General features: G+C 54.4%; 13 protein-coding genes across 13 annotated transcripts; 6 read left to right on the plus strand and 7 right to left on the minus strand.

The window, feature by feature from the left end:
- Position 1: 1 nt before the first annotated feature.
- L969DRAFT_64578 (uncharacterized protein) lies at positions 2-1056 on the plus strand (the record flags this gene model as incomplete). Its single annotated transcript, XM_014711015.1, has 2 exons — positions 2-672; positions 725-1056. The coding sequence occupies 2 exons, from the start codon at positions 2-4 to the stop codon at positions 780-782; spliced, it is 729 nt and encodes a 242-aa protein (XP_014566501.1). The 3' UTR covers positions 783-1056.
- L969DRAFT_555072 (uncharacterized protein) lies at positions 736-5739 on the minus strand. The gene is made up of 7 exons (XM_014711016.1): positions 4695-5739; positions 3872-4645; positions 3490-3822; positions 2415-3441; positions 1427-2366; positions 972-1377; positions 736-923 (listed from the first exon to the last, which is right to left on the minus strand). Exons 1-7 carry the CDS (start codon positions 5635-5637, stop codon positions 838-840), a joined length of 4509 nt encoding a protein of 1502 aa, XP_014566502.1. The 5' UTR covers positions 5638-5739; the 3' UTR covers positions 736-837.
- A 35-nt stretch (positions 5740-5774) lies between these two features.
- On the plus strand, positions 5775-6471 carry L969DRAFT_89142 (uncharacterized protein). The gene is made up of 2 exons (XM_014711017.1): positions 5775-6120; positions 6178-6471. Exon 1 carries the CDS (start codon positions 5812-5814, stop codon positions 6031-6033), a length of 222 nt encoding a protein of 73 aa, XP_014566503.1. The 5' UTR covers positions 5775-5811; the 3' UTR covers positions 6034-6120; positions 6178-6471.
- Positions 6456-7653, minus strand: L969DRAFT_18699 (uncharacterized protein; the record flags this gene model as incomplete). The annotated part of the gene is made up of 4 exons (XM_014710897.1): positions 6456-6577; positions 6624-6784; positions 6835-6923; positions 6973-7653. The coding sequence occupies 4 exons, from the start codon at positions 7651-7653 to the stop codon at positions 6456-6458; spliced, it is 1053 nt and encodes a 350-aa protein (XP_014566383.1).
- Positions 7654-8124: 471 nt separating this feature from the next.
- Positions 8125-9439, minus strand: L969DRAFT_555676 (uncharacterized protein). The gene is made up of 4 exons (XM_014711018.1): positions 9295-9439; positions 8610-9238; positions 8475-8563; positions 8125-8424 (listed from the first exon to the last, which is right to left on the minus strand). The coding sequence occupies exons 1-4, from the start codon at positions 9401-9403 to the stop codon at positions 8373-8375; spliced, it is 879 nt and encodes a 292-aa protein (XP_014566504.1). The 5' UTR covers positions 9404-9439; the 3' UTR covers positions 8125-8372.
- A 128-nt stretch (positions 9440-9567) lies between these two features.
- On the minus strand, positions 9568-11000 carry L969DRAFT_51782 (uncharacterized protein; the record flags this gene model as incomplete). Its single annotated transcript, XM_014711019.1, has 4 exons — positions 9568-9765; positions 9821-9886; positions 9938-10693; positions 10752-11000. 4 exons carry the CDS (start codon positions 10998-11000, stop codon positions 9568-9570), a joined length of 1269 nt encoding a protein of 422 aa, XP_014566505.1.
- Positions 11001-11270: 270 nt separating this feature from the next.
- On the plus strand, positions 11271-13128 carry L969DRAFT_51759 (uncharacterized protein; the record flags this gene model as incomplete). Its single annotated transcript, XM_014711020.1, has 3 exons — positions 11271-11620; positions 11674-12088; positions 12139-13128. The coding sequence occupies 3 exons, from the start codon at positions 11271-11273 to the stop codon at positions 13126-13128; spliced, it is 1755 nt and encodes a 584-aa protein (XP_014566506.1).
- Positions 13129-13288: 160 nt separating this feature from the next.
- Positions 13289-14381, minus strand: L969DRAFT_95763 (uncharacterized protein; the record flags this gene model as incomplete). The annotated part of the gene is made up of 3 exons (XM_014711021.1): positions 13289-13315; positions 13367-13718; positions 13768-14381. The coding sequence occupies 3 exons, from the start codon at positions 14379-14381 to the stop codon at positions 13289-13291; spliced, it is 993 nt and encodes a 330-aa protein (XP_014566507.1).
- A 128-nt stretch (positions 14382-14509) lies between these two features.
- L969DRAFT_18704 (uncharacterized protein) lies at positions 14510-15622 on the plus strand (the record flags this gene model as incomplete). The annotated part of the gene is made up of 9 exons (XM_014710898.1): positions 14510-14549; positions 14599-14630; positions 14689-14770; positions 14822-14833; positions 14887-15033; positions 15090-15271; positions 15318-15381; positions 15433-15550; positions 15598-15622. The coding sequence occupies 9 exons, from the start codon at positions 14510-14512 to the stop codon at positions 15620-15622; spliced, it is 702 nt and encodes a 233-aa protein (XP_014566384.1).
- A 30-nt stretch (positions 15623-15652) lies between these two features.
- On the minus strand, positions 15653-17697 carry L969DRAFT_95765 (uncharacterized protein; the record flags this gene model as incomplete). The annotated part of the gene is made up of 9 exons (XM_014711022.1): positions 15653-15804; positions 15852-15874; positions 15935-15958; positions 16012-16121; positions 16171-16295; positions 16396-16488; positions 16533-16673; positions 16715-17070; positions 17120-17697. 9 exons carry the CDS (start codon positions 17695-17697, stop codon positions 15653-15655), a joined length of 1602 nt encoding a protein of 533 aa, XP_014566508.1.
- A 165-nt stretch (positions 17698-17862) lies between these two features.
- L969DRAFT_95766 (uncharacterized protein) lies at positions 17863-19770 on the plus strand (the record flags this gene model as incomplete). The annotated part of the gene is made up of 4 exons (XM_014711023.1): positions 17863-18405; positions 18471-18653; positions 18723-18841; positions 18900-19770. The coding sequence occupies 4 exons, from the start codon at positions 17863-17865 to the stop codon at positions 19768-19770; spliced, it is 1716 nt and encodes a 571-aa protein (XP_014566509.1).
- Positions 19771-19965: 195 nt separating this feature from the next.
- L969DRAFT_18707 (uncharacterized protein) lies at positions 19966-20627 on the plus strand (the record flags this gene model as incomplete). Its single annotated transcript, XM_014710899.1, has 2 exons — positions 19966-20119; positions 20167-20627. The coding sequence occupies 2 exons, from the start codon at positions 19966-19968 to the stop codon at positions 20625-20627; spliced, it is 615 nt and encodes a 204-aa protein (XP_014566385.1).
- An 84-nt stretch (positions 20628-20711) lies between these two features.
- On the minus strand, positions 20712-21457 carry L969DRAFT_95768 (uncharacterized protein; the record flags this gene model as incomplete). The annotated part of the gene is made up of 5 exons (XM_014711024.1): positions 20712-20827; positions 20885-20984; positions 21038-21120; positions 21178-21363; positions 21421-21457. The coding sequence occupies 5 exons, from the start codon at positions 21455-21457 to the stop codon at positions 20712-20714; spliced, it is 522 nt and encodes a 173-aa protein (XP_014566510.1).
- Between the last annotated feature and the right edge of the window lie 118 nt (positions 21458-21575).

The raw sequence follows: 21575 nt of genomic DNA on the forward strand, positions 1-21575 counted from the left end.
CATGCAGCAGAGCGCTCACGATGATGTAGAGCTCGTCATCTCAAGCTTGCTCGACGAGGAGCTCGTCCGGGATGATCCAAAATTTGACATTCGATTGGCTCCCGGCGTGTGGCTTGCTGTCGACTACACCTCACGCCTTCGATGCAACATACACGGCGACGGTCTATCGAGGGAAAAGCAGGAAGCCTTGACCGCGCTGCTCACCCGTCTGCTGAACGAACAACCGGCAGAGCTCCCCCTCTTTTCTTTGCTGAACGATCTGCGCGCCTGGCTCGTCGATCATCCGCTTGAGGCTGATCACACTGGATCCGTCGAGGAGGCCGCACCACCGTGCACGACGACAGTGACACTCAAGACGGTTCTCTTCTGGTCCCATCACCTCAAGTCGACCATAAAGCGCAAAGACATCCACGCCTTTAGCTCTGAACTCGGCCTGTGGACGATCGCCAGGCCCGGCTATCCAGGCGTGATTGTCTCAGAGGGCAAGCAGGAAGATCTTGATGAATTTATACGGCGCATCAAAGCGATGCAATGGAAGGCCTTGACCGTGAGATACGATGAAGTGCATACAGTCGCACTCGACGCCTGGACCGAACGAGTCTCTCTGGCAAAGGTGATCGGTCCCAAGCCTCATGCGATAGAAGTCGAGAGCATGTCAGAGCTCAGTGCTGCGTGCGTACTGCACCTGTGTATCGCGATCCTGCTGACTCGGCCGGTGGCAAAGAATGGATCAAGCCAGCCTGAGAAGCGTCTTTCTGTCTGCAATGAAACTGCAGCAATAGTCCTCGCATAGAGCTCTACACCGGTGCATGAACAACAGCAAGCCACGTGAAGACGCTATCGCTTCGAATAGCGAAGGAAGCGACTGGCGATAAGTAGTACGATCAGATTGAACACGAAGAATGCCACGAATATGCCGATATCTATCTTTGCCGGTCAGCTCGTCCCTGCAGATAATGCAACGAGCGCACCTCGACCACGATATTGGTACTGGATGTCTAGAGGATCTGTGAACTGTTGGCCTACACGGTACTGGCAGTAGTTGCAGCCCGTGGTATCATTCGGATTATCGAGATAGCCGGTGCCCGCAGCGACGAAGGCACCTGCCCACTGTTGACAGGTCTGGCCGCTTGGCGGGTTGAAGGTGACGAACTCGTTCGCTTTGCAGACGATGGGCAGATCTTGCAGTTCGTTGATGAGCAGTCCACTGATCAAGCGCGTGAACGGATCGAGCTGGTAAAGCCACACTCGCCAGAAGTGAGGAATCTGAGGCTTCGGAATCGTGACACCGCAGAAGAGCGAAAACATGACCAACAGAGGCGCGTTCGCGAGTGATGCCACAAAGATAGAAGGCGATAGTGCGCCAACAGCTTGTCCCTGCAGGTTGCATGAGCTGATTGTTGCACGAGGGCCACGAGCGACTTACCAGGGTGACACTGTAGAGCTCAGTGACTAGGATCATCGCAAAAGCATAACCTGCTCTGCTTGAAGCGTGATTGAAGCCGGTCGGCCAATACCAAAGCGCCCAGTATGAAAATGCGCAGAGGATCGAATTCGGCATCTCGGCAAAGAACTGAGTCCAGGCGAAGACCCAGGTCGAGTACATTCGGCTGGATGCCTCGCGCTGGAACGTGTCGCGAGCCATGATGAAGGAGGGCTCGATGGTCGAAATAATGATAGCTGGCAAGATGGACGCAATGAAAATCGAGAAGACACGATACTGCAACGAAGCAACTGAATTGTCCAGATTGAGGAACGTTAGACCCGTAAAGAGCGCAATGGCCGCATGATTGAACCACTTGGTGAAGTTGTAGTCTGGCTGACGCCACTGTGACAGGAGAGCGCGTTTGCCGACGATCGTCATCTGGGTCCTGAAGCTCGTTGCAAACGTCAAGGCCTTGGTACTACTCGCCTCAGTGGCGGTATGCTGCCCGGCAGTCGCGTTGATTTCGGCGATGCGACGCTTCACAGCTTCAAACTCCTCCGATTCGAGCCATCGGTCTGCCCAATCTTTGTTGCCAATGCGCTTGCGAGATCCAGCGCCGATAGCTTCAAGCATAAACTCTGCAGGATTTTCCTGAGGTGGACATTCTGCGCCGTTGCGCGCAAAGTAGCCTCGCAGATCCTTCGAGTCTGTCAATTTCCCGAGCATCAGCTTATAGCGTTTGCAACACGAGGCATGCGTACCTTCTCCGATGGGCCCAAAATAGACTGTACGGCCGCCCGACTTGAGCAATAGCAGACGGTCGAATTGAGAGATCAAGAGCGCATTAGGCTGATGAATCGTGCACAGAATCGCTTGACCGGCGGCTGATAGCTTCCTAAGGAAGCGTACCAAATTGTACGCTGATTGTCCATCCAAGCCACTATATCTTTTGCTCAGCCAGCACGTAGGTCGACAGCAAGCAACTTACGTAGTAGGCTCGTCGAGGAAGAGCAGAAGCTGAGGCTTGGCTGCGAGCTCGACGCCGATAGTGAGACGCTTGCGTGCTTCGACAGACAGACCGAAGCCAGGAAAGCCGATCATAGCATCTGCAATGTCTTCCATTTCGAGCAACTGAAGGACTTGTTCGACGAACGCATTCTTCTCTTCGATTGAGATGTGCGCGTCTTGACGAAGGTAGGCCGAGAAGCGAAGCGCTTCACGCACTGTAGCGGTCCATTCGTGCACGTCCATTTGCTCAGCATATGCCGTGCCTCGCTGGAAATCCACGCCAATAGGCTGACCGTCGATCAGAACAGTACCCGAAACCGTACCCTGTGTTTTGCGATCGGCGAGCACGTCAAGCAAAGTCGTCTTGCCAGCGCCAGAGGATCCCATCAGCGCGGTGAGAGTGCCCGGCTCGACGAAGCCGAAGACATGGTCCAGCAGCTGTCGCTTGCCACCAGAGACGGGCACCTCGTAGCAGAGATTTTCCCAGGTGAATGGTTTCCGGGTATGGATGAGGTCGCTCAAATCTTGCTCTAATTCGCCACGTCTGGCCTTCTTTCGTTTTTCTGCCAGTTCCTCGTTCAGTCGCTTGAGCTCTTTGGTCTCCTTGGCGAACACGGTGAAAGCAGGCATGTCGGCGCCATGCTTCAGGTAAGTATTGGCGACGGCTTGCATGATGAGGAAGGCGACGAAGAAGACGAGTAGCAGGCCAAAATTGCGCCATTGCGTGCTGACCAAATATTGATAACCAGAGTAGATGTAGTCGGAACCGGCAACCGTTGGTGAGCCAGCGACAGAGCCTTGCAGTGTGCAGACTTGATTCGGACCCAGTTCGGTTGGATACTGCGTGAGACCACCGACATTGCGAGGAGTGATGTAACTGCCGTCACATGTCATTTCGAGATGTCTGAACTCGTTGGACATGAGTGCCGAGAATCCAAAGGCGAGAGGGTTCATCTCGTAGATCCAGAACAGCCATCGCTTCATGTTGAAGACTGGAACGATGTAACCTGTTGACAGACGTTAGCTGACTAACCGTCTTCACAACTTAGACTTGCCAGAATACAGTACGAAGGCAGTGACGAGGACAGACGCGAGACGGGCTGCCAGATTGTAGTCGCGACAGATGCAACCGATCAGTCGGAAGAAGCTCGCCAGACTGAGGAACTGGGCATAGACAATCACAAAGAATGCGAAGAAGGCGCCAGCAGATCGATATAGGCCCGTCATAAAGTAGATGATCACCGAAAAGAGGAAGATCTGGATGACATTGAAAGGTACGTCTGCAAACGTTGCGCCAAGGCTCGCTGCGGACGGGTGATAGAACGTGAATGCGACTTGCTTCCAGCCTATTGGCCGGTTCATCAGCTGTGTCGGAAGCTCGTTGAAGGCTGCACTCTTATGTCAATGCTTGTCATACTGCTGCGAGATGAGAATCACCTTGGAAAGAGTTGAAAAGGAGAGCGATGAAGAGTACACCGCCGCGGGAGAATGCAGCTGCGGCGGTCACGGGCAGCGTAATGTATACCGTACCGACGACAATGGCGATACCAAGCGAGGTAATGTAGGACACGACGAGACCAAGACGATCCTGCCATCTGATCTGGAATTGGCGCTTCGTCAAAGCGCGGACCTGTGTAAAGTACGAAACCGTATAGGGCGACTTTTTTGGCACGAGCTTCCGCTTGTCCTCCCGCACAGCAGCCTCGAAGGATTCGCGGCCGACTTGGTCCTGGTGGCAAGACGCATCCCATGCCTCTCGCTCTGCGATGTTGCGCTTGTACTGCGCCGATGATTTGAAAGCGGTCTCGAGCGCTTCTGCGGTCGATGGCACATCCTTTTCTGACCGCCCATCTGCATAAGAGCGCTCATTAGAATCTGTGCAACCGGTGAGGTAGTCTGCCGTCGTCTGTCGAGGCAGGTCCTTGAAGCCAAGATCGATGAAGTATTGCCGGGCCTCGCTAGCAGGTCCATAGTATTGCTGACGACCCTCATCAATGACGAGAACTTTGTCAAACTGATTGTAAATGCCTTCGCCGGCTTGGTAAAGCGAGACAAAGTTGGTCGTCTTGAACGTATCGGTAAGGACGCGGAGCGCTTTTGCATAATCAAGTGCGGTTGAGGCATCGAGGCCGCGGGTCGAGTTATCCCAGGATCCGACGCAGGAGCGCGCGACCATCATCTCTGCGACACTGACTCGTTTTCTCTCTCCACCTGTCCGCGCGATCAGCCTGATCGCACTGGGAGCTTCTGCTTGTAGTACCTGACACGCCACGAACGAATGCGCTCCCCACGAGCGTGTGCTTTGTGTGCGTGATGCCTAACATTGAGAGGAGGGTATCGCGAACTTCCTTCTTGAAGCTTTGACGTGTCTGACCAGGCAATAGCCGCGCAGGCGTCTTTGTCGCGAGAGCAAAGTCGAGAGTCTGAGCTACAGTAAGCGTAGCGTTGTGGAGATCCTCTTCGGCGTTGTAGACTACTTCACCGCGGTGAGGGAACTCCGTGGATAACACGCCGGAATAATGGGTCTCGCCTTTGACCTCCAGATAGCCGCCGCGTTGATTGGCGATCGTCTTGAGAAAAGTTGAGCAGCCAGACCCTGGGCGACCTAAGACGAGAACCATCTCGCCAGGCTTTGCGCATCCGTCAAAGTCGTGTAGAAGTGTCTTTGGCGCGGGCATCATGAACTTCATCAAAACCATGAAAGCTGGCTTTCCGAAGAACTCCATGACAGCGTTTGGGAATGTGCGAATGTTGAGGCGCATGCCACCGGCACCGACGACGCTGAGTTGCTTCCAGGTGACGCCGAGGCTCTTGTGCTTGAAACCAGCTTCATCTCTTGCGGCAGAGTTGTTGCGCAGGTAGTCCTCAAGATCAAATTCGTCCATTCTGTCTGCACCCCCGAAACCGCCTTGCGATCCCCGTGAGAGGGCCTTTTCGAGATCAGGTTGGGCAGCTTTATCATACTGGGCTGGCTCATTGCTGTACTTTCGTGATAGATCGTGGAATTCTTGCTTGGCTTTGTGGACGTCGACATGCTGCTCTGAGCTACCAGAGTGTTTCTCTGTCTCGCTGTCGTCGTCCATGTCAATGGCAGTTGATCGCGTTGAATCGTCGGCCATTGTTTGTGTAGCACTTTCGGCGCCAAGAGAGGACAGCTGCTGATTGCCTGCTGTTCGCGACTCGAGTGCCTGCGAAGCGTCCATGTTGGCTTATGACACTCCTCTGCTGCTGCGAAGCCCGCCTGAAAAACGACGCAGCAAACGAGTCAGACCAGCCAAGATAGAACAGGCGTAAGTGCTCGGCCGGTTTTCTGCCGAAACCACGCGTTCGATAGTGTGATGGCAAAAATAAGGCGGCGTCACCGGTCACCGTGGATCATGGAAACGTGGCTGTTGACACAACAGGCTGACGAACTGGCATGCGTGCATGCTCATGCTCCAGCTGCAGCGTGGCGCCGGCGAGCGATCGTCCTCATGCCTAGGTTTATGAGTCAGGTCTGCGCTCTATCATACACAAGCTCAATTCGAGTCATAGTCCTCATGTGCGTTGTCCCAATGTGGTGCATTGCAATGCTTCGTTGGCAGCCGGAACTAATCTGAGTCGTCATTGAGGCCATCGCGCACATGATCAACGCACGCAGTTCATGCCATTGATCGCTGCTCGAACCGAACTGACACGTCAGGCTTGTCAGTCAAAAACTCGCGATCGGCAAAGCGCGATCACTAGGCTGAATATTTGGATAGCAGTCAGCGACGCCTTTTGCCAATCCTTTGCCGGGCGACACTGACGGGCAGTGATATCACGCGAAGGGCACTACGTGCTGAGTGCTACTTGCAACAGTATGCGCCACAAGACCATGCGTCAAGCTGCCCAGATCGTGCACATATGCTCATACTATGCCTCTTGCACCTTTGATCGCGTATGTAATCCGCTATGTACATCCTGTTTGATCCGGACTGCAAATGTTCGAGTCTGATGTTGAAGTCGAGACTCGTCGCATTGGCACGCATCTGCATTTGCTCTACTGTACAGACGACAGCGTCATGAGCTCGAGTCGTCGCTTGACATCCTTGCAAGTGAACTTGACATCGGGATCGTATTGAAGTTTGCATCTGCTTTCTCGGCCCGAGTACACGAGCTTGCCTGCTCGCAATCAGCAGGAAGGCTGTAGCAAAACGATCATGCTTACTTGGTAGGCACGCGACGCACATCGGCCCACATCCAGCCGGGCTACCGAGCAATATATTCACATGGCGTCTGTAAGCGCCAACGATGATGGAAGCGAACGAGATTGCGTTGCAGCATGGTTGTTCCTCTGGTACCCAGTTGTTCTGCAACATGCCATACTCCCTGCAGGGATGGTCAGAGTACGGCTTGATATATATCTCAGCGAAGCTTACTTGAGCGTGGCTGTGAATCGTATGGTCACAAGCTCAGTGCCAGGGTATCTGACCTCTTTGATATTAGCAAAGAAGCGGCCGCCATCAAACTAGCGAGTGCTGTCAGTCTTTGGGTACCATTGCGTGGAGCCGGCCTACACTGATCAGCTCAGCAGTGCTCGTGGGTGCGGGGAGCGCGATCGTGACGATGGTGCTGATCAATGGGCCCATTGTGGTGCTCATCCATGTGGCTCCTTCGCGGCGCCAGCCAGCTAGTTGACATTGGCCTGCAGCTTGATAATAGAACTGATAGACTTGAATTTTTGGCACCTCTAATGCAGGGATTGTCACGTCCGCAATGCTGTGAAAGGCCGGTGAGCATTGGACTTCTCGTTCTCTGGTCAATTGGCGAGCGCAGCCTGTGGGAATGCTCGCAGCTGCGCCACCACACTCGACCCAGGCAGAGACTGTGCTGAGAGGGCTGACGTATCCTGAAGTCAGGCCAAGCGTGACATTGAAAGCTGCTTGAGCTCGGCAGCATCTTTTCCATGTTGGATCTGCGGTATTCCACATGGCTTGTTCGGCTGCGCTAGTGGTCACGAAGAAGCCGTAATAGCCCGTGCCTTCCTTTCTGTCGATAGCGTCTGCATTGGGCCAGTAAGTGAATCCATGGGCATTACGAGCGCCAAAGTTTTTCGTTCGCACTGCAGCACCGTTGCGCGTGAACATGACCACGTTGATATCGCCGTCGATTGTAGTGAGCCCAGGACCGACATCTTCATCGACAACAGGAATGCCGGGACGGCTGCATTTGAAGTTGGCTGAGGCTGCAAGCCTCATGACAGGTCAGCATAAGGTTTCGCCGATATCGAGTGTTGCTATGCGCTGAACCTCTTAGCTTGTATTGGATCGTCCTGACATCCCCTTCGTAATCGTTTACTAAGGCGCAGTGTATATAACTGTCGAGGATGAGTAGAAGAGAGAAGATTGTGGACAGAATCATGATCGCTGTCTCGTCAATCAGGCGAAATGGCCGAAGAGCGCTTGGCTACGTGTCGTTATGGCCCCTTGCTGACAGCAGGCTCACAAGTATCGCAGGAGCCTGCGCGGACACTGTCCATGGAAGAGACACGTGCATTGCGTCGTCTCTTCTTACTTGGACTGCTGTGACGTCTTCCTTCGCGCAACCAAGCAGTTATGGGATTGAGCGATGATGCAGCATGACGCGACGACAGACCACCACAAGATTCGCAAAGGCGTGACGCTTCTTTCACGGATTGCAATTGGTTCACTGAACGGACGAAGACGTCACAAGCTCGAGTCGTCGCTTGACATCTGTGCACCAGTAATTGACAAAGGGATCGTACTGCAGCTTGCATCTGCTCTCGGGATCCGCATGGACAAGAACATCTGGACTGACATGAGAAAACTCTTCGATAGCACAGGCGCTGGACCTACTCGGCCGGCACGCGACGAAAATCGGCGCAGAAAGGCTCGTCAAGAGGACGTCTGCATATCGTTGATAGGCGCCAACGATGACGGAGCCAAAGGTGATCGCATCACAGCATGGCTGCTGATCTGCTGGCCAGCTGTCCTGCATGTCCCCGTATTCTCTCCCCAAGGGACGTTAGCAGCAAGCTCATAAAGGACGGCAGACTTACTTGATCGTCACGGCAAAGCGCATCGATACAGATTGCATGCCAGGGTTCCTGACTTCTTTGAGCACGGCGAAGAAGCGCCCGGGATCAAACTGATCGATCTCAGAACATATCGAGGATGGAGGAACGCCCGCTGACACTGATAAACTCTGTACTGGTGCGCGGCGCAAGGAGTGAGATCGTCATCAGCGTGCTGATGAAGGGTCCCATCGTTGTTCTCGACATCGTTGCTTTTCCGGGTTGTAGGTTGCGTAGCTGGCATTGGCCAGAGGCCTGGTAGTAGAAGCGATAGACTTGGATCGTGGGGATATCTATGTCGTAGATCGGCATCTCTGTGATGCTATGGAAGGCGGGCGAGCAGGTCTCAATCCTGCTCATCGTAGCATTACAATCTGCTCGGTAGCTTGCAGCTGCACCGCCACACTCGATCCAGCCGGAGATTGTGCTCCGCTTGCTGAGATAAGCCGATGTGACACCGAGAGAAACGTTGAAGGCCGCCTGAGCACGACAGCATCTCTTCCATTGTGGATCCTCAGTCTCCCACATGCCTTGCTCGAAAGCGCCATTCGTCGCATAGAAGCGAAAATAGCCCGTTCCTTCTCTCTTGTCGATAGCATCTCCGTTGGGCAGAAAGTGAAACCCTTGTGTGTTGCGATAGCCAAGTCGTTTTGTGCGCAGGTCCGCCCCGTTGCGACTCAGCATCATCTGAGTGAGATCACCATCGATCGCTGTAAGGCCTGGACCTGTGCACTTGAAGGTGGCCGTGGCTGCAAGCGGTGATGTAAGCGAGAGCTTTGGCAAAGCGGCTTCCTATGCGCTGGACCTTTGAGCTTGTAGAGTACCGTTCTCACATCCCCTTCGTGGTCGGTCACCAGAGCGCAACGGATGCTGTTGCTGAGAAGAAGCAAGAAAGAGACGACAGAGAGGTGCATCGCAGGCAATGCTCGCCGCAGAGGATGTCAGGACGCGATAGTAGGAATCTGGTGCAGGAGATAGCTCACAGGTCACGTGACGCAGACTGATCCACCACTGACACCTGACAGGACGCAGACGAACGCGCGACACGATCCACAACAACAACAGCAGTCCAATATACCTATGATCCTTCCTGCTCGAGCCATTCTGCAAACTTGTCCAAACGCTCTCGCTCTTCCTCTTCGGTACCCGCCACAGCAGTGGCTTCCTTGGCCAGGTCACTGTCCGTCGCACGATCGCCCGTCTTTCTGAACCGTTTCTTCCCATCAAAGATGCTTGCCTCGATCTGTCGTCCTGCAAAGAAGCGCCCGTTCATCTTCTGCAGATCCGAGCGTCATCAGCACGGGCCATAACCTGTCGTGATGGCGACATACCAGGACGCATGCCTGAGCAGCGATAGCATCTGCAAATTTGATGGTAATGACGCCGTCTGCCTCTTTCTGTAGATGTCTGTGTCAGCCAGTGTACCTTGCAGAGGATCAGGAGCGCACATCGTAGAGTGTGATAGCGTTGACTTTGCCGATCGTCTCCTCGCATTCCTCGAGCACTTCTTCCTTCAGCTCGAGCAACAGAGTCGGATCTTCTTCGAGTTCTGTCAGAGTGAACATGTGATACAGCACGACAATGCGGGCAAATCTCGTCGCTTTGGCAGTCGGCGCCTTGGTCTGGGCTGTGAGCGTATCGTCGTCAGAGCTCCAATCTGTCAGTTTGCTCCGTAATCTCTCTGCGCGCTTCTTCTGCTTTGCCTTGTCTTGTTCGCTCTTTTTGCTCCCCTCGGACTGGTCGTTGGCATTGTTGCTATTTGCAGACTTTGAGAAATCCGCTTTGGCAACTCTCATACGGCCTTCATTGCTCCCTAACCTGAGTTCGGTATCATCTAGCAGGGTTTCTGCGAGCATGACGCTTGCTTCGTTGAGGTAGACGACCAGCGCTTCGCCCTTCGGCGTGCCGTCCTCATTCTTGTATATCCTGATTTTTGGTTCACCGTCTTGATCTTCGAGTATCAGTCCGGCTTTCGAGAAGACGCCCTTCATCTCTTCCACGGTCGCATCTGGTGGTAGATGGGTCACATAGACGGCAGTGTTCCTAGACGCGCGTGGTTTGTCGTCCTTGCGCCTCTTGCCGTTTGTCTCCTCGTCGCCGTCGCTTCCGGAAGACTCAGAATGGTAGGCCGAAGCCTTCTTGTGCTTTTTACGCTTCTTCTTGTTCTTCTTCGCTTCTCGTTCGAGCACAGGTCCGGCGGGCACCTGGGCAGCAAGAGCAGCAGATCAGCGCGTCATCTTACAGTCGACCCTCAACACTCACGCTTTCGTCCACACCTTCGACAGAGTAGGCGCTCTGCCAGGTCTGTTCGGCCACTGCATCGACCGTCACGACAGGTTGCCAGGCTTGACGGGTAGCATCCCACTCGAGCTCTTGATCTTCAGTCTCGAAAATCCATTTGTTCGTTTGCGTGTCCCAGTGAATGCGTGGATCGGCAGCGAATGCCTTCTCATCTGTTCCAGCCGCGGTCGAGCTTGTGCTTGCTGCAGCTTGCGTCGAGCTCGCCGCCATGAGTGAGTGGCACGAAGCAGGCGGGCGCGTCACGAAATCGAAAAGGCAAAAAGCAAGTCGAGCCTTACCGACGGAGTGACCGCCAAGTCTCGGCAGACGCGATGCGGGCGGTCCTGGCAGCAGGCTTACTTGCCCTGTCATCTTGCCGTGCCCAGGGTGAGCGGCAGGCAGACGTGGGCACGCTTAAGGGTCGCTTCTTGCACATCACGTACAACCCCCCCTGCTGTGGCTCACTCAAACATCAGCTGATCGAGCACGCACAACAGTGATATGCATCCTGATCGGAATTATCACTACAATGCTTCGGAAAGTAGCGGGTGCCATCGGAGCAAGCCGTCAAAGAGCAGACATCGCGCAGGCTATTGGGGCACGCCAGTGTCCGAATGCGACACTCCCTGGTCATTGCTCAATGCTACCTTTGCATGGCTCGAGCACTGGAAGCACGAGGTCGATTTCGTCGTCTGGACGGGCGACAACGCGCGTCACGATATCGACAGCCAGTTGCCTCGTTCGCTGCCAGAGATCATTGCGTCGAACCACCTGCTCGCAGACCGCATGAGGGGAATCTTCGGACACATTCCCATCGTCCCCTCGCTGGGCAACAACGACATCTTTCCCCAGTGCGTCGGACTGCTGAAATGTTGCGCACTGACTGACTCGACGCGCTCCATAGCAATATCATGTTCAGTGGGCCAAGCCGTGTCACAGAAGGCATCGCCGCAGCATGGCACAAATTCGTCCCCGAGGGAGATTTTCACGTCTTCCAACGAGGCGCATACTTTTCCCGTGAAGTCATCCCGGGCAGACTCGTCGTCGCATCACTCAATACGCTCTACTTCTACGATTCAAACAAGGCAGTAGATGGATGTCCGATCTCCAAGCATGGTGTTGTCGATCCGGGTACGCTCGAGTTGGACTGGCTAGAAGCTCAGCTGGGTATATGGCGAGCAAGAGGTTTGCAAGTTTATCTCTCGGGTCATGTACCGCCTTCGCCTGGCAACTGGTACGAACTCTGCTATCATCGCTACGCCGAACTCGCCATCAGTTTCCAAGATATTATCGTCGGCCAGCTATACGGTCACATGAACGTCAGTCTGAACCGCTGGATCCTAAGCTATCCCTGACAAATACGCTGCAGGTCGATCACTGGTTTTGGTTTGACAGCTCAGAGATCTTGACGCTTGACGAACGACTAGCTGTGCAGAATGCTACCATTCACAGACAGTCAGATCACGAGATTGGTGTGCGAAGCATAGACGAAGACCTCTTGAGCGACTACAAAGATCTGCCAAAGTATCGCAAGCTAGATCTCGATGACTATAGCATCGTCACCGTTTCGCCCTCTATCATTCCGACCTATCTGCCTGCACTACGAATCTTCACATACAATGTGTCCCACCCCGACGACCGCTACAAACCTGGATCTTTGGGGCTGTCCGGCTCCTTTGACAATGCTACGTCAGGAGCAGAGCCAGCCTATGCTATCGCTCCGAACGCGTCTACAACTGCAGCGTCGTGGTGGTCTTGGGAGCTTGGAGATGTGCTACCGTTCAGTCGCAAAGGCAGTAAGCGCAAAGGAGGTAACAAGCGCAATCATCGCCATAGACACAACAAGAAGAAGCGCAAGCGAAGGCGACCCACTATTCCTCGACACGCATCACCCGATGCGCCCAGTCGTACCAGTCGCTTTCTCACGCCCCTGTCACATACGACGTGGTACATCGATCTGGACGAAGCGAACCAACAGGAAGGCTATGGGCCTGGCAATAACGGTTCGCATGGCAATCGACAGCCGCCTTCGTGGCAGATAGAGTACACCACGCTCAGCCGACAAGCGCTCGCGAGGCATCTACTCGGTAAGACCTCCAAGTCGGACGGGCCCCTTGCTCTGCCCGCAACCATCGCCCATACTGTACTCGACCGTATCGGCTTTTCTCTCTCGCCTTCGATCAATGATGATACAGTGCGAGCACTCTCAAGGAAAATCAAAGCGCAAATGGTACCCTATGGACTCCCTGATCTGACTATCGGTCGATGGCTCAAGCTCGCTCGTCGAATGGCGAAATCGAAGAATTGGCCAGATCAGGTCCACCGCATGTTTGTCAGTTCGGGTGCAGAAGATGATTGAATGTTCGCAAAAGCCTCTCACGTTTGTGTATCGTTGTATCACTCGCATGCATGACCTGTTGCACCCTGCGTGTGTCGTGATAGGATGCATATCTGAACAGCGCGCTTTTGCGTTTTGGCGTGTGTTTTGAGAGTCTTTAGTTCGTTGTCAATGTGAGCTTTCACTTTTCAACCATTTGAGCCATGGCCTTCAGTGCGATCTTAGTCATTTTACATTCACGGAAGAGCTCTGCACTCACTCCTGAGTATCGCTCGCCAGAGACGGGATAGTTTTTGAGAATATCGCGGATCTCCGCGAGATCAGTCTCAGACAGCTTGAGCTTGCGAGCATCAAAGTTCTCAATGAGACGTTCTTCTGACGTCGTACCGGGAATAGGTATAATGTCGTCCCCTTGAGCAAGAAGCCAAGCAAGTGCGACTTGGGCAGGCGTTGCTTTGAGCCTGTCCGCGACTTTTCTAACTTCTTCGACCAACTTGAGATTCTGCTTGGCTGCCTCTCCTACGAATCTTGGATTGGCTTTTCTGAAGTCTCCATCCTCAAAGTCATCGCCATCCTTGTACTTGCCGCTCAAGAAGCCACGACCGATCGGGCTGCATGTTCGTGTGAGCTCCGAGCCAGACGGAGTCCGGGTATGCTTACCTGTAGGCGATGATTTTGACGCCGTTGTCTCGGGCAGCTTGCAGCAAGCCATTGCGTTCGATCTGAGTTGACCAGAGCGAGTATTCGACTTGCAGAGCGTGTACTTGCGCTACTTTGCACGCCTTACGAAGCGTTTCGGCTGAGCATTCGGACAGGCCGATGTACTTTGTCTTGCCCTCCTTTTGCAATTCTGCAAAAGTGGCCATGAGGTCTTCGACCGGTACCTTGTCGTCTCTTCGGTGCTCATAAAGCAAGTCCGGAGCAACACCGCCGAGGTCTGCAATTGACTTGTCGACCGTCGCACGAACAGCATCTCGAGAAGCGTCCACGCCTCCTACTTGGCCATTGCTATTGATGAAGACAAATTTGGTCGCGAGGAAGACTTTCTTACGCAAACCGCTGTCGTTCAGAGCAGCGGCGAGCAAGCGCTCGTTGTGACCCCAGCCGTATACAGCCGCAGTGTCGATGAATGTGCAGCCAATGTCGACAGCCTTTCGAATGACTCGGACAGCATGATCCTCTTCTTTTGGCTTGCCGTAGAACGCACTGAGTCCCATGGCGCCATAGCCAATGCGGCTGATGGGCGTGCCGAAGAAGTCTACGGTCTCTGCCATGTTCGTCGAGGTGTCGGTGGTCACGGATTTAAGGAGAAGCCAGTTTGCCACCTGCTTGCGTCGCGCGTCGACGTCGTGTCGACATTGCGACATTGCTTGCCGGCTTGGATCATTGCCGCGGCAGCCTCATGGCTCCTCGTCTACCTCGCGTTTATGTAGTCCGGCATGGTCTGTTCGTACAAACTATTTTCTGTGAGCTGCTCATCCGCTGTGGCAGGCGAGACGGAATGGTCGCTTTCCGGTCAACATGTGCGCCGTCTGAGCCTCAGCCTTCAGGACCCAAGGCTAAGACTTCATTCGTGCACAGACGGGCACAAGCGATATACCGCTCACTGCAAACGGCGAGAAGACCGTGAGGGAGCTCGGCAAGCAGATAGCAGGACCGGGCAGTGCGTCATAACGTATCTCCACGTTGCACCTCTGCTGAACGTTGCGAGCAGAGCTACTATGTCGTACGTCTACCTGCAGGGCCCATGACTGAATCTTAAAAATGGCCATCGTGCAGCTCAAACGATATCGCACGTCTATCTCTCGCCGCGCAAACGGGCACAACGGACTTTTGAACTGCTCTTCGAGTCGCTCAACGAGGACGACCACAAGTACATGTGCAGGCATCTGCAAACGACAGATGACGTCCGAGAATGGGACTATGGTCAGTTTCATTGACTAGAGCAGGGCTCTTCACCGGCTAGACATTGGCGTTGGCAGGCGCGTATGAAGGGCTGACGTCCGAAGAGATCAGGGAGAAGCACGATCCTGATTGGGACATATGGACAAAAGGGTGTCCAGACGGTGAAAGCCCCGACAAGATGCAAGAACGGGTGGACAAAGTAGTCCATACCGTCGCGAAAGTACACGAAGAGCACTGGCAGAAAGTCAAATCGGGTCAGGTAAGCAGCCTCTAGAGTGGCAAGCTTCTACTCTCACACAGAGCAGCGAGGAGATGCGGGTGGTGAAGGAGGAGATGTCCTGATCGTCACACATGGGCACTTCAGCAAGAGTAAGCGGGCCGCACGCCTAGTCCCGACAATGCGCTGAGATCCAGCCGCAGCGTTCCTTACGCGGTGGTGCAAGTTGCCGCTAAAAGATGGTCGCATCTTTGTCGTCGATGCCGGAGGCGTTTCTGTTGGTGGCTATCAGCACCATGATCTCAAAGAGCAATCACTCCTGTAAGCCCCGAGTCGATTCTAAGTGCTCGGTCTCATGGTCGCCACAGAGCCATGAACTTGTATGCACTGTGATACTGGCATGGATACCCAATGCATAGATCATCACATGGCACTCTGGGCCCACGTGGTCGTGACATTGCAAAGGGTGAAGACGGGTGGGTACCCCGGGATACCGGCTTTGCATGCGCCTGGCGTCTCTTCGTAGACCGGTCCGCAAAGCAATTGCGCAGACGACCAGCCGTTGTTCAGTGAATCTGTTTACAGCATTAGTACGAGCGGCATCAAAACGCAGTCGACATGCAAGAATTGATGCCAAGATCGAGCCTGCTCGGTTTATGTACTTCAATTTTGTTTCCATGCTCAATTCAACACGGATGAGCTTACTCTGCAACCCAGTATCCGATGCAGCTGCATATGCGAACACCTCTCAGCCACTTTCCATCGACGACGGGCCGACTTGCCATGGACCGTATGCAGCATCGCTCGGGCGCATACTCGTCTTGAAGAGTATCGTCTGTTCCCAAATATCGGCAGTGACGCCCTGAACGCTATCGAGACCTTGCTTGTCAACCTGAACGCTGATCTGAGGTCGTCGTCAAGCAAGGTGCGAGATGACTGACGACGGTCAGATGAGAGGGCGTGAAGAGAGATCGAGGTATTTGTAGATCTGCTCGGATTGCTGCATTGTCGGTACCGAACACAATGTGATGAGGTGCTGCGCGAGGTGCGCAGATTGCAGTGAATTCTGGCTTGGATCATTCAGGTTGCTGGCGAATTGCGAGTCGAATGCCTCACCGGCTGAGAGCCAATAGCTTGCATGTGATCGGGGCAGCAGATTCGCATACGCGAGAGCGCAGTAGAGGCTACATATCGTCGCGAGCAGTCGTCGCATCGTTGTGCAAAAGGCAGCAATGCGACAAAGTAGTGACGAGACCCCCCTGAGGGTATCACATGCGACGTGGATGCAGCACATTGCCCTTACGACAAGGCTGCATTGCGAGATCACTCGCGACAGCTACCGAGTGCATGGAGGCTTGGACTCGTCTCGCGCGGAAGCGTGGGAATACCGCATCGTCAGGCATCGTCTGTTGCCGTACGCCCTTGAGGCATTCGCCCGACCTGACTGTTCGAGGCGAGACCCATTCATGCCGGGCAAGGATCAACGCAACAAGAGGGCGCCCATGTTGGCCAAGCGATCGGCTTCGTTATTAGGCTGAGAATCAGCGTGTCCCTTGACGTGTCTCAAGACGATCTTGCCAGGATAGCTGCTCATCACCTCTCGTGTACTCTCGACCAAGTCGCGATTTTGCACCTCCTTGCCCGTCGAACTCTTCCAATTGTTCCTTTCCCAGTTGTGCGCCCATACTGTCAGACAATTGATCGCATAGCGGGAGTCTGTGAAGATCTCGAGCACGTCGCCCGGAGATGCATGCGGTAAGTCTTGCAGAACAGCAGAGAGGATAGCGGTCAGCTCTGCTCTCTGGTTCGTCTGCGCTTCGCCCTCTAGCGCTTCGAATAGACTGGAAGGTCAAGTTCAGCCGTTTCACGAACGCATTGCGACAGACCTACTCTGGGTAGTCTTTGTCTGGCCAATGAACGCCGTAGCCCGCACGAGCACGCGCTTGACCGTTACTCAGACAGCTCCCATCGGTGTACACGACCTTTCTCTGACCTTGTTTTGGCTTCTTGGCTGGTGAGTCGACCTTTGGCTCTCGTGCTGGCTCTGCCAAACTCGCCACGAGCGAGATAGAATCTGGCATGCTCGGGATCGGCCGTTTGACTCTCGAGCCGTTCTGCTTCGACGGAGCCGTATCGATGTCTTCCCGTGCGTCTGAGGAAGAGGCGCTTGCTTGCACTGAAGACTCTTGCTTGGCGTTGCTGCGGTCAAGATCAAGCACAGGACGGTCATCCGACGCGATTGAATCTTGCAAACTCGAGCGGTGATCGTCGTGTCGCTGTAGGGGGTCATGTCGAGCAATCACAACGTGAGCAGGGAGCCGACAAAACTCTTGAGCCTGATCTCGAGTCGGAAACTTCTTGTACTTTGCACCGGGATATCCCTTGACTTGACTCTCGCAGCTGGCCCAGTCTGTGTATATGCCCGGCTTCTTGCCTACGCTCACTGCGTAGAAGCCAGGCTTGGCCATGATCCATCTGAGCCAGCGCAACGCCAGCGATCAGTCGGCCTGGTTCGTTCGATGACGCGGTGACGTGTTCGGACGAGCAAAGCAAAGAAGGCATCGCGGCGGCGGCGCGAAGGAGCAAGCGCCCCTACCTGCCAACAGCTTTATAGACAAGACACAGGCCCTGACATGGCGAACGAACTAGATCTGAGCGCCCAGGACAGCTCAATGGACCCGTCTTTACATGTACACAGCCTCTCAGCGCCCGCCAACGCGTCAAGAGGCACAAGCAGCACGCCGGCCAGCAGGGGTGTCACGCCCATGACGAGCTCATCCGGTCTGCTCGTACCACCCGAGAGGACATCCACGAGATCGGCTACTCGATCTCTCTCGCCTGCTCCGACTGTGGACGCGCTAGACGTACTCGCTTCTGCCGCCGCCTTGGCGCCTCCACTTCACATCAGACCGACACAGAGCGCAACACCCGAACCGAGCACGAGCACGCGACGAACCCAGGCTGGAGATGTTGAGATACGCTCAAAGAGTGCCTCGCCCGCTGCGCTCGCCTTAGCGGGGGAACGATCTGCTTCTCCCGCTGTGGCCGGTCCGAGTGCAGATGCCAAATCGCCCCAAGAGGCGAGCATGACGGCCATGGCAGATCTGCTCAAGGGCATGGATCCTGCTGCACTCTCTCCGGCGGACATGCTGGCTATACAGAAGGAACACACCAGAGTACGCGCCCCTCTCGAGGCCCCGCGCTCTCCTAACGCGACGTGCTCACGATCTGCTACCTACAGCGCATTCGCTCTGCTGCTGCCAAGTTGGGTATTCAGAGGAGACAAGCCAAGATGGCTGCTGCTGCTGCGAGCAGTCTGACCACGCTCAAGGGTGGCAGCAAGCAACGAGCGGGCACGGGCAAGTCTAAGAAAGATGATGACGATGGCGCGGGTGTCTCTCCCGCGGAAGAGGTCAAACGAAAGGCAAGGCAGGCGATCACATTCCACGTCAAACCATGTCCTTACTGACCCGATCCTCTCGGCGTCTAACAGAAGAAAAGAGTGAAAGAGGACAAGGCCGGTTTAGTCGAGGAGGACGAAAAAGATGATCGACTTTACTGCATCTGCCAACAACTCTACGACCCCGAACTGATGATGATTGCCTGTGACAAGCAAGTCTCTCTACGTATGACCTGAACCTACTGTGGCTGATGTATGAGAGGGGCTCAGATGCGACGGGTGGTATCATACAGATTGCGTACACATCCGAGATGCCGATGTCGAGCTGGTCGACTTCTTCTGCTGTCCGCTTTGTGAGGCCTCGTCAGACCTCAAGACGACTTGGAAAACCCGCTGCAAACGTACAGGCTGTAACAAAGCAGTCCGAGTTCTGTCCAAATTCTGCTCAGACTATTGCGGCATAGAGGTAGCAGCTTGTAAGCTCGATATCCATGCCGATCCTGTCAGATTCTGGAACGCCGTCAAGGGCGCTCGCCGGATGGAAGCACAGATAACCCGACATGGGGATGTAGAGATGACGGATGCTGTCGATGGCGATCAGGACGATAGAGAGCTCAAGCAACTCCAAGCTTCGCTGACCGAGCTCGTCGCCAAACGAGGCAAGATCGACGCTACACTCGGCTCACTCCTCTCGAGGATCGCGTTTCTCGAGATTGTCGTCCGATCTTGGGAAGCAACGCTGCCTGCTCAGGACAAAGAATCGCTCAAGAAGCCAAAGGGTAAAAAGTCGAATGCGATCAGTCCTGATGCTCCTTGTGGTTTCGATCAGAGGCTCGTCTGGGATGAGCGACAGTGGGATGCTTGGACTTCTTCAGACGTGGGCCGACGCATACTATCTCAACCGAACAAGACGCTACCCCCGACGGAGCACGTCTGTCAGCTCACGCGAAGACAATGCGATCGACATACAGGCTGGCAGAAACTCAGAGAGACTGATTTCCAAAACGAGAAAGACGTTCAGACGAGGCGATTGGATCGTCAGGCGGAGCAAGAACGACAGGTCAGACGACGACTGGAGGATCACGAAGAGCTCTCGCGTGCTCGGCTACGTTCGAAAGCACTCGCCAATTCGTCCACGTAGATCGAATGCACGCTTCTCTTCGCTCCGTTGTCATCGCTCCCTCGCACGTATCAATGTCTCCTTGCACTCTCCTGATTTTTGCCGCCTCGCTTTCCTCTTCTGTCGCTATGCTCAGCCAGATCAGCTTGACGTTGTCGGCCTACACAGTGCACTCTGAACGTACGACGACTAGCCTTTCGACTGTCACCTCGAACCATGGCCTGTGGTCATCTCACCCTCGGCGCGCCCGACAAAGCTTTGGCTCTACGCCCTCTAGTCGATGCCGACTCTACCTCTCGGACACGAAACGCAGACGGACTTACTGATCAATCTACGGATCACGCCAAAGTAGCGCATGCGTGGGCATACGGTACGCCCGAGCTCCCATCTCACTCCATCTGCTCATATTCCAAGCAGAAATACACGTTCAGGAGCCTTCCGAGCCAGAAGGCTACAGAGTCGACGAGCCTGGGTTGGGATACGCTTGCTGGTGGCCAGAGGGAGACCATGCCGCCCGAGCAGAACAGATTGCCACCATCTCACGCTCGCGACTTCTACCCGCTCGATCAATGGCGTACGCTGAAATGCTAGCGATTGCTCATGCGATCGATGTCGATCTCCATTCGACTCGTCCGCTGCGAGTACTGACGGACTCTACCTCTGCTGTCGAAGCCTTACGAACGCCCGAAGCGTCGAAAGAGGATGACATTTTGGGCGACTTGATTCGTATGGTCAGGAAACAGATGGCTCTTCATGGCGGAGGAGTTCGAGTCTGTCTCTACTCAGCAGAGATCAGTGCTACATCTCCCGCGTCATCGACTGATGCGGCACTCGACGGCTATCCCATCGTCAGGCTCGAGCAACCATGTCCCGTCTGAACGATAGTCCAAAGATGCACACAGACAAGCATATGCATATCCCAATACAGTTCCCCCCAGAGCAAGCATGACAGTGTCAGGCGATCACAGTTTCGACAGCTTTGCTACTTCCGAAGCCAAAACGTCGTTCATTCTCAATCCGAGCATGAGATTTCCCTTGACTTTCAATTTGCCCGCCAAGAACATTCTCTGAGGACTCGCTGTGACCGTTGCGATCAGCGCACTGCGCGAGAGAACGAGGCCGTGCGTGGACTCACATTGACCGAGAGCGAGAGCGACCATATCTTTGTCCTTGACCTGAAGCACGACATCTGCTTTCTTGGGCGATTTGCCCTTGAATATCCTACCTGCTTTCTTCTGCTCATCCGACATGTCAGCCAGCTCGAGAGGCAAGGACGATGAAAACATGCCATATCGGCATAGAAAGACTCTTTCTTGCCTTCTTTGTTCGTCACCTCGAATTGGAATACGCCGTTGGTCTTTTTCAGCATCTCTGATGGCATCATCAACGTCAATAACCCCTATCGATTCGAACAGATGATGGACGAACCCTCTCTGGGAGTAATATCGAGTCCTTCGAGCATAGGATGGGGAGTTTCAGCGCCGGCATTGCTCAGAGCAAAGTCCAAGATCTGGAGCAGCTTGGAGATCTCGAATCCGGGTGTGAGGATGGCATTGGCGGATGATTCGCCCGTTTCGGGATCTGAGAAATCGAGTTCGTCGGCTTGGTCGAGCACTGCCATTGAAAGTGTCCGTCAGGGTTGACTTGGCTGTGAAGTTGAGCAGAACGTACAGACTTTGAGTGGGTTGGTGTGTTCTTGTGAAGACATGATCGTGAGGGTCAACGCCCTGGTCTCAAGGCGCTTGATAGATGTAGGGAGCCGCTTTCAGGCGATCACGGCGCGCGGGGTAAAGCGAGAACTTGGCGCGCGGGCTGGGAAAGGCAGA

Source organism: Mixia osmundae (assembly GCF_000708205.1).
Source record: "Mixia osmundae IAM 14324 unplaced genomic scaffold scaffold_8, whole genome shotgun sequence".
NCBI lineage: Eukaryota > Fungi > Basidiomycota > Mixiomycetes > Mixiales > Mixiaceae > Mixia > Mixia osmundae.

Excerpts from the sequence above, each read along its gene's own strand:
- L969DRAFT_555676 (XM_014711018.1), bottom strand. The coding sequence starts at position 9,403 with ATGCACCTCTCTGTCGTCTCTTTCTTGCTTCTTCTCAGCAACAGCATC. Across the intron at positions 9,239-9,294 it reads GGTACTCTACAAGCTCAAAG|CCACGGCCACCTTCAAGTGC; the intron begins GTCCAGCGCATA and ends CACCGCTTGCAG. Across the intron at positions 8,425-8,474 it reads CGCTTTGCCGTGACGATCAA|AATACGGGGACATGCAGGAC; the intron begins GTAAGTCTGCCG and ends CCTTGGGGAGAG.
- L969DRAFT_89142 (XM_014711017.1), top strand. The coding sequence starts at position 5,812 with ATGGAAACGTGGCTGTTGACACAACAGGCTGACGAACTGGCATGCGTG.
- L969DRAFT_555072 (XM_014711016.1), bottom strand. The coding sequence starts at position 5,637 with ATGGACGCTTCGCAGGCACTCGAGTCGCGAACAGCAGGCAATCAGCAG. Across the intron at positions 2,367-2,414 it reads TTCCTCGACGAGCCTACTAC|TGGCTTGGATGGACAATCAG; the intron begins GTAAGTTGCTTG and ends CAAAAGATATAG. Across the intron at positions 1,378-1,426 it reads AGCTCTACAGTGTCACCCTG|GGACAAGCTGTTGGCGCACT; the intron begins GTAAGTCGCTCG and ends TGCAACCTGCAG.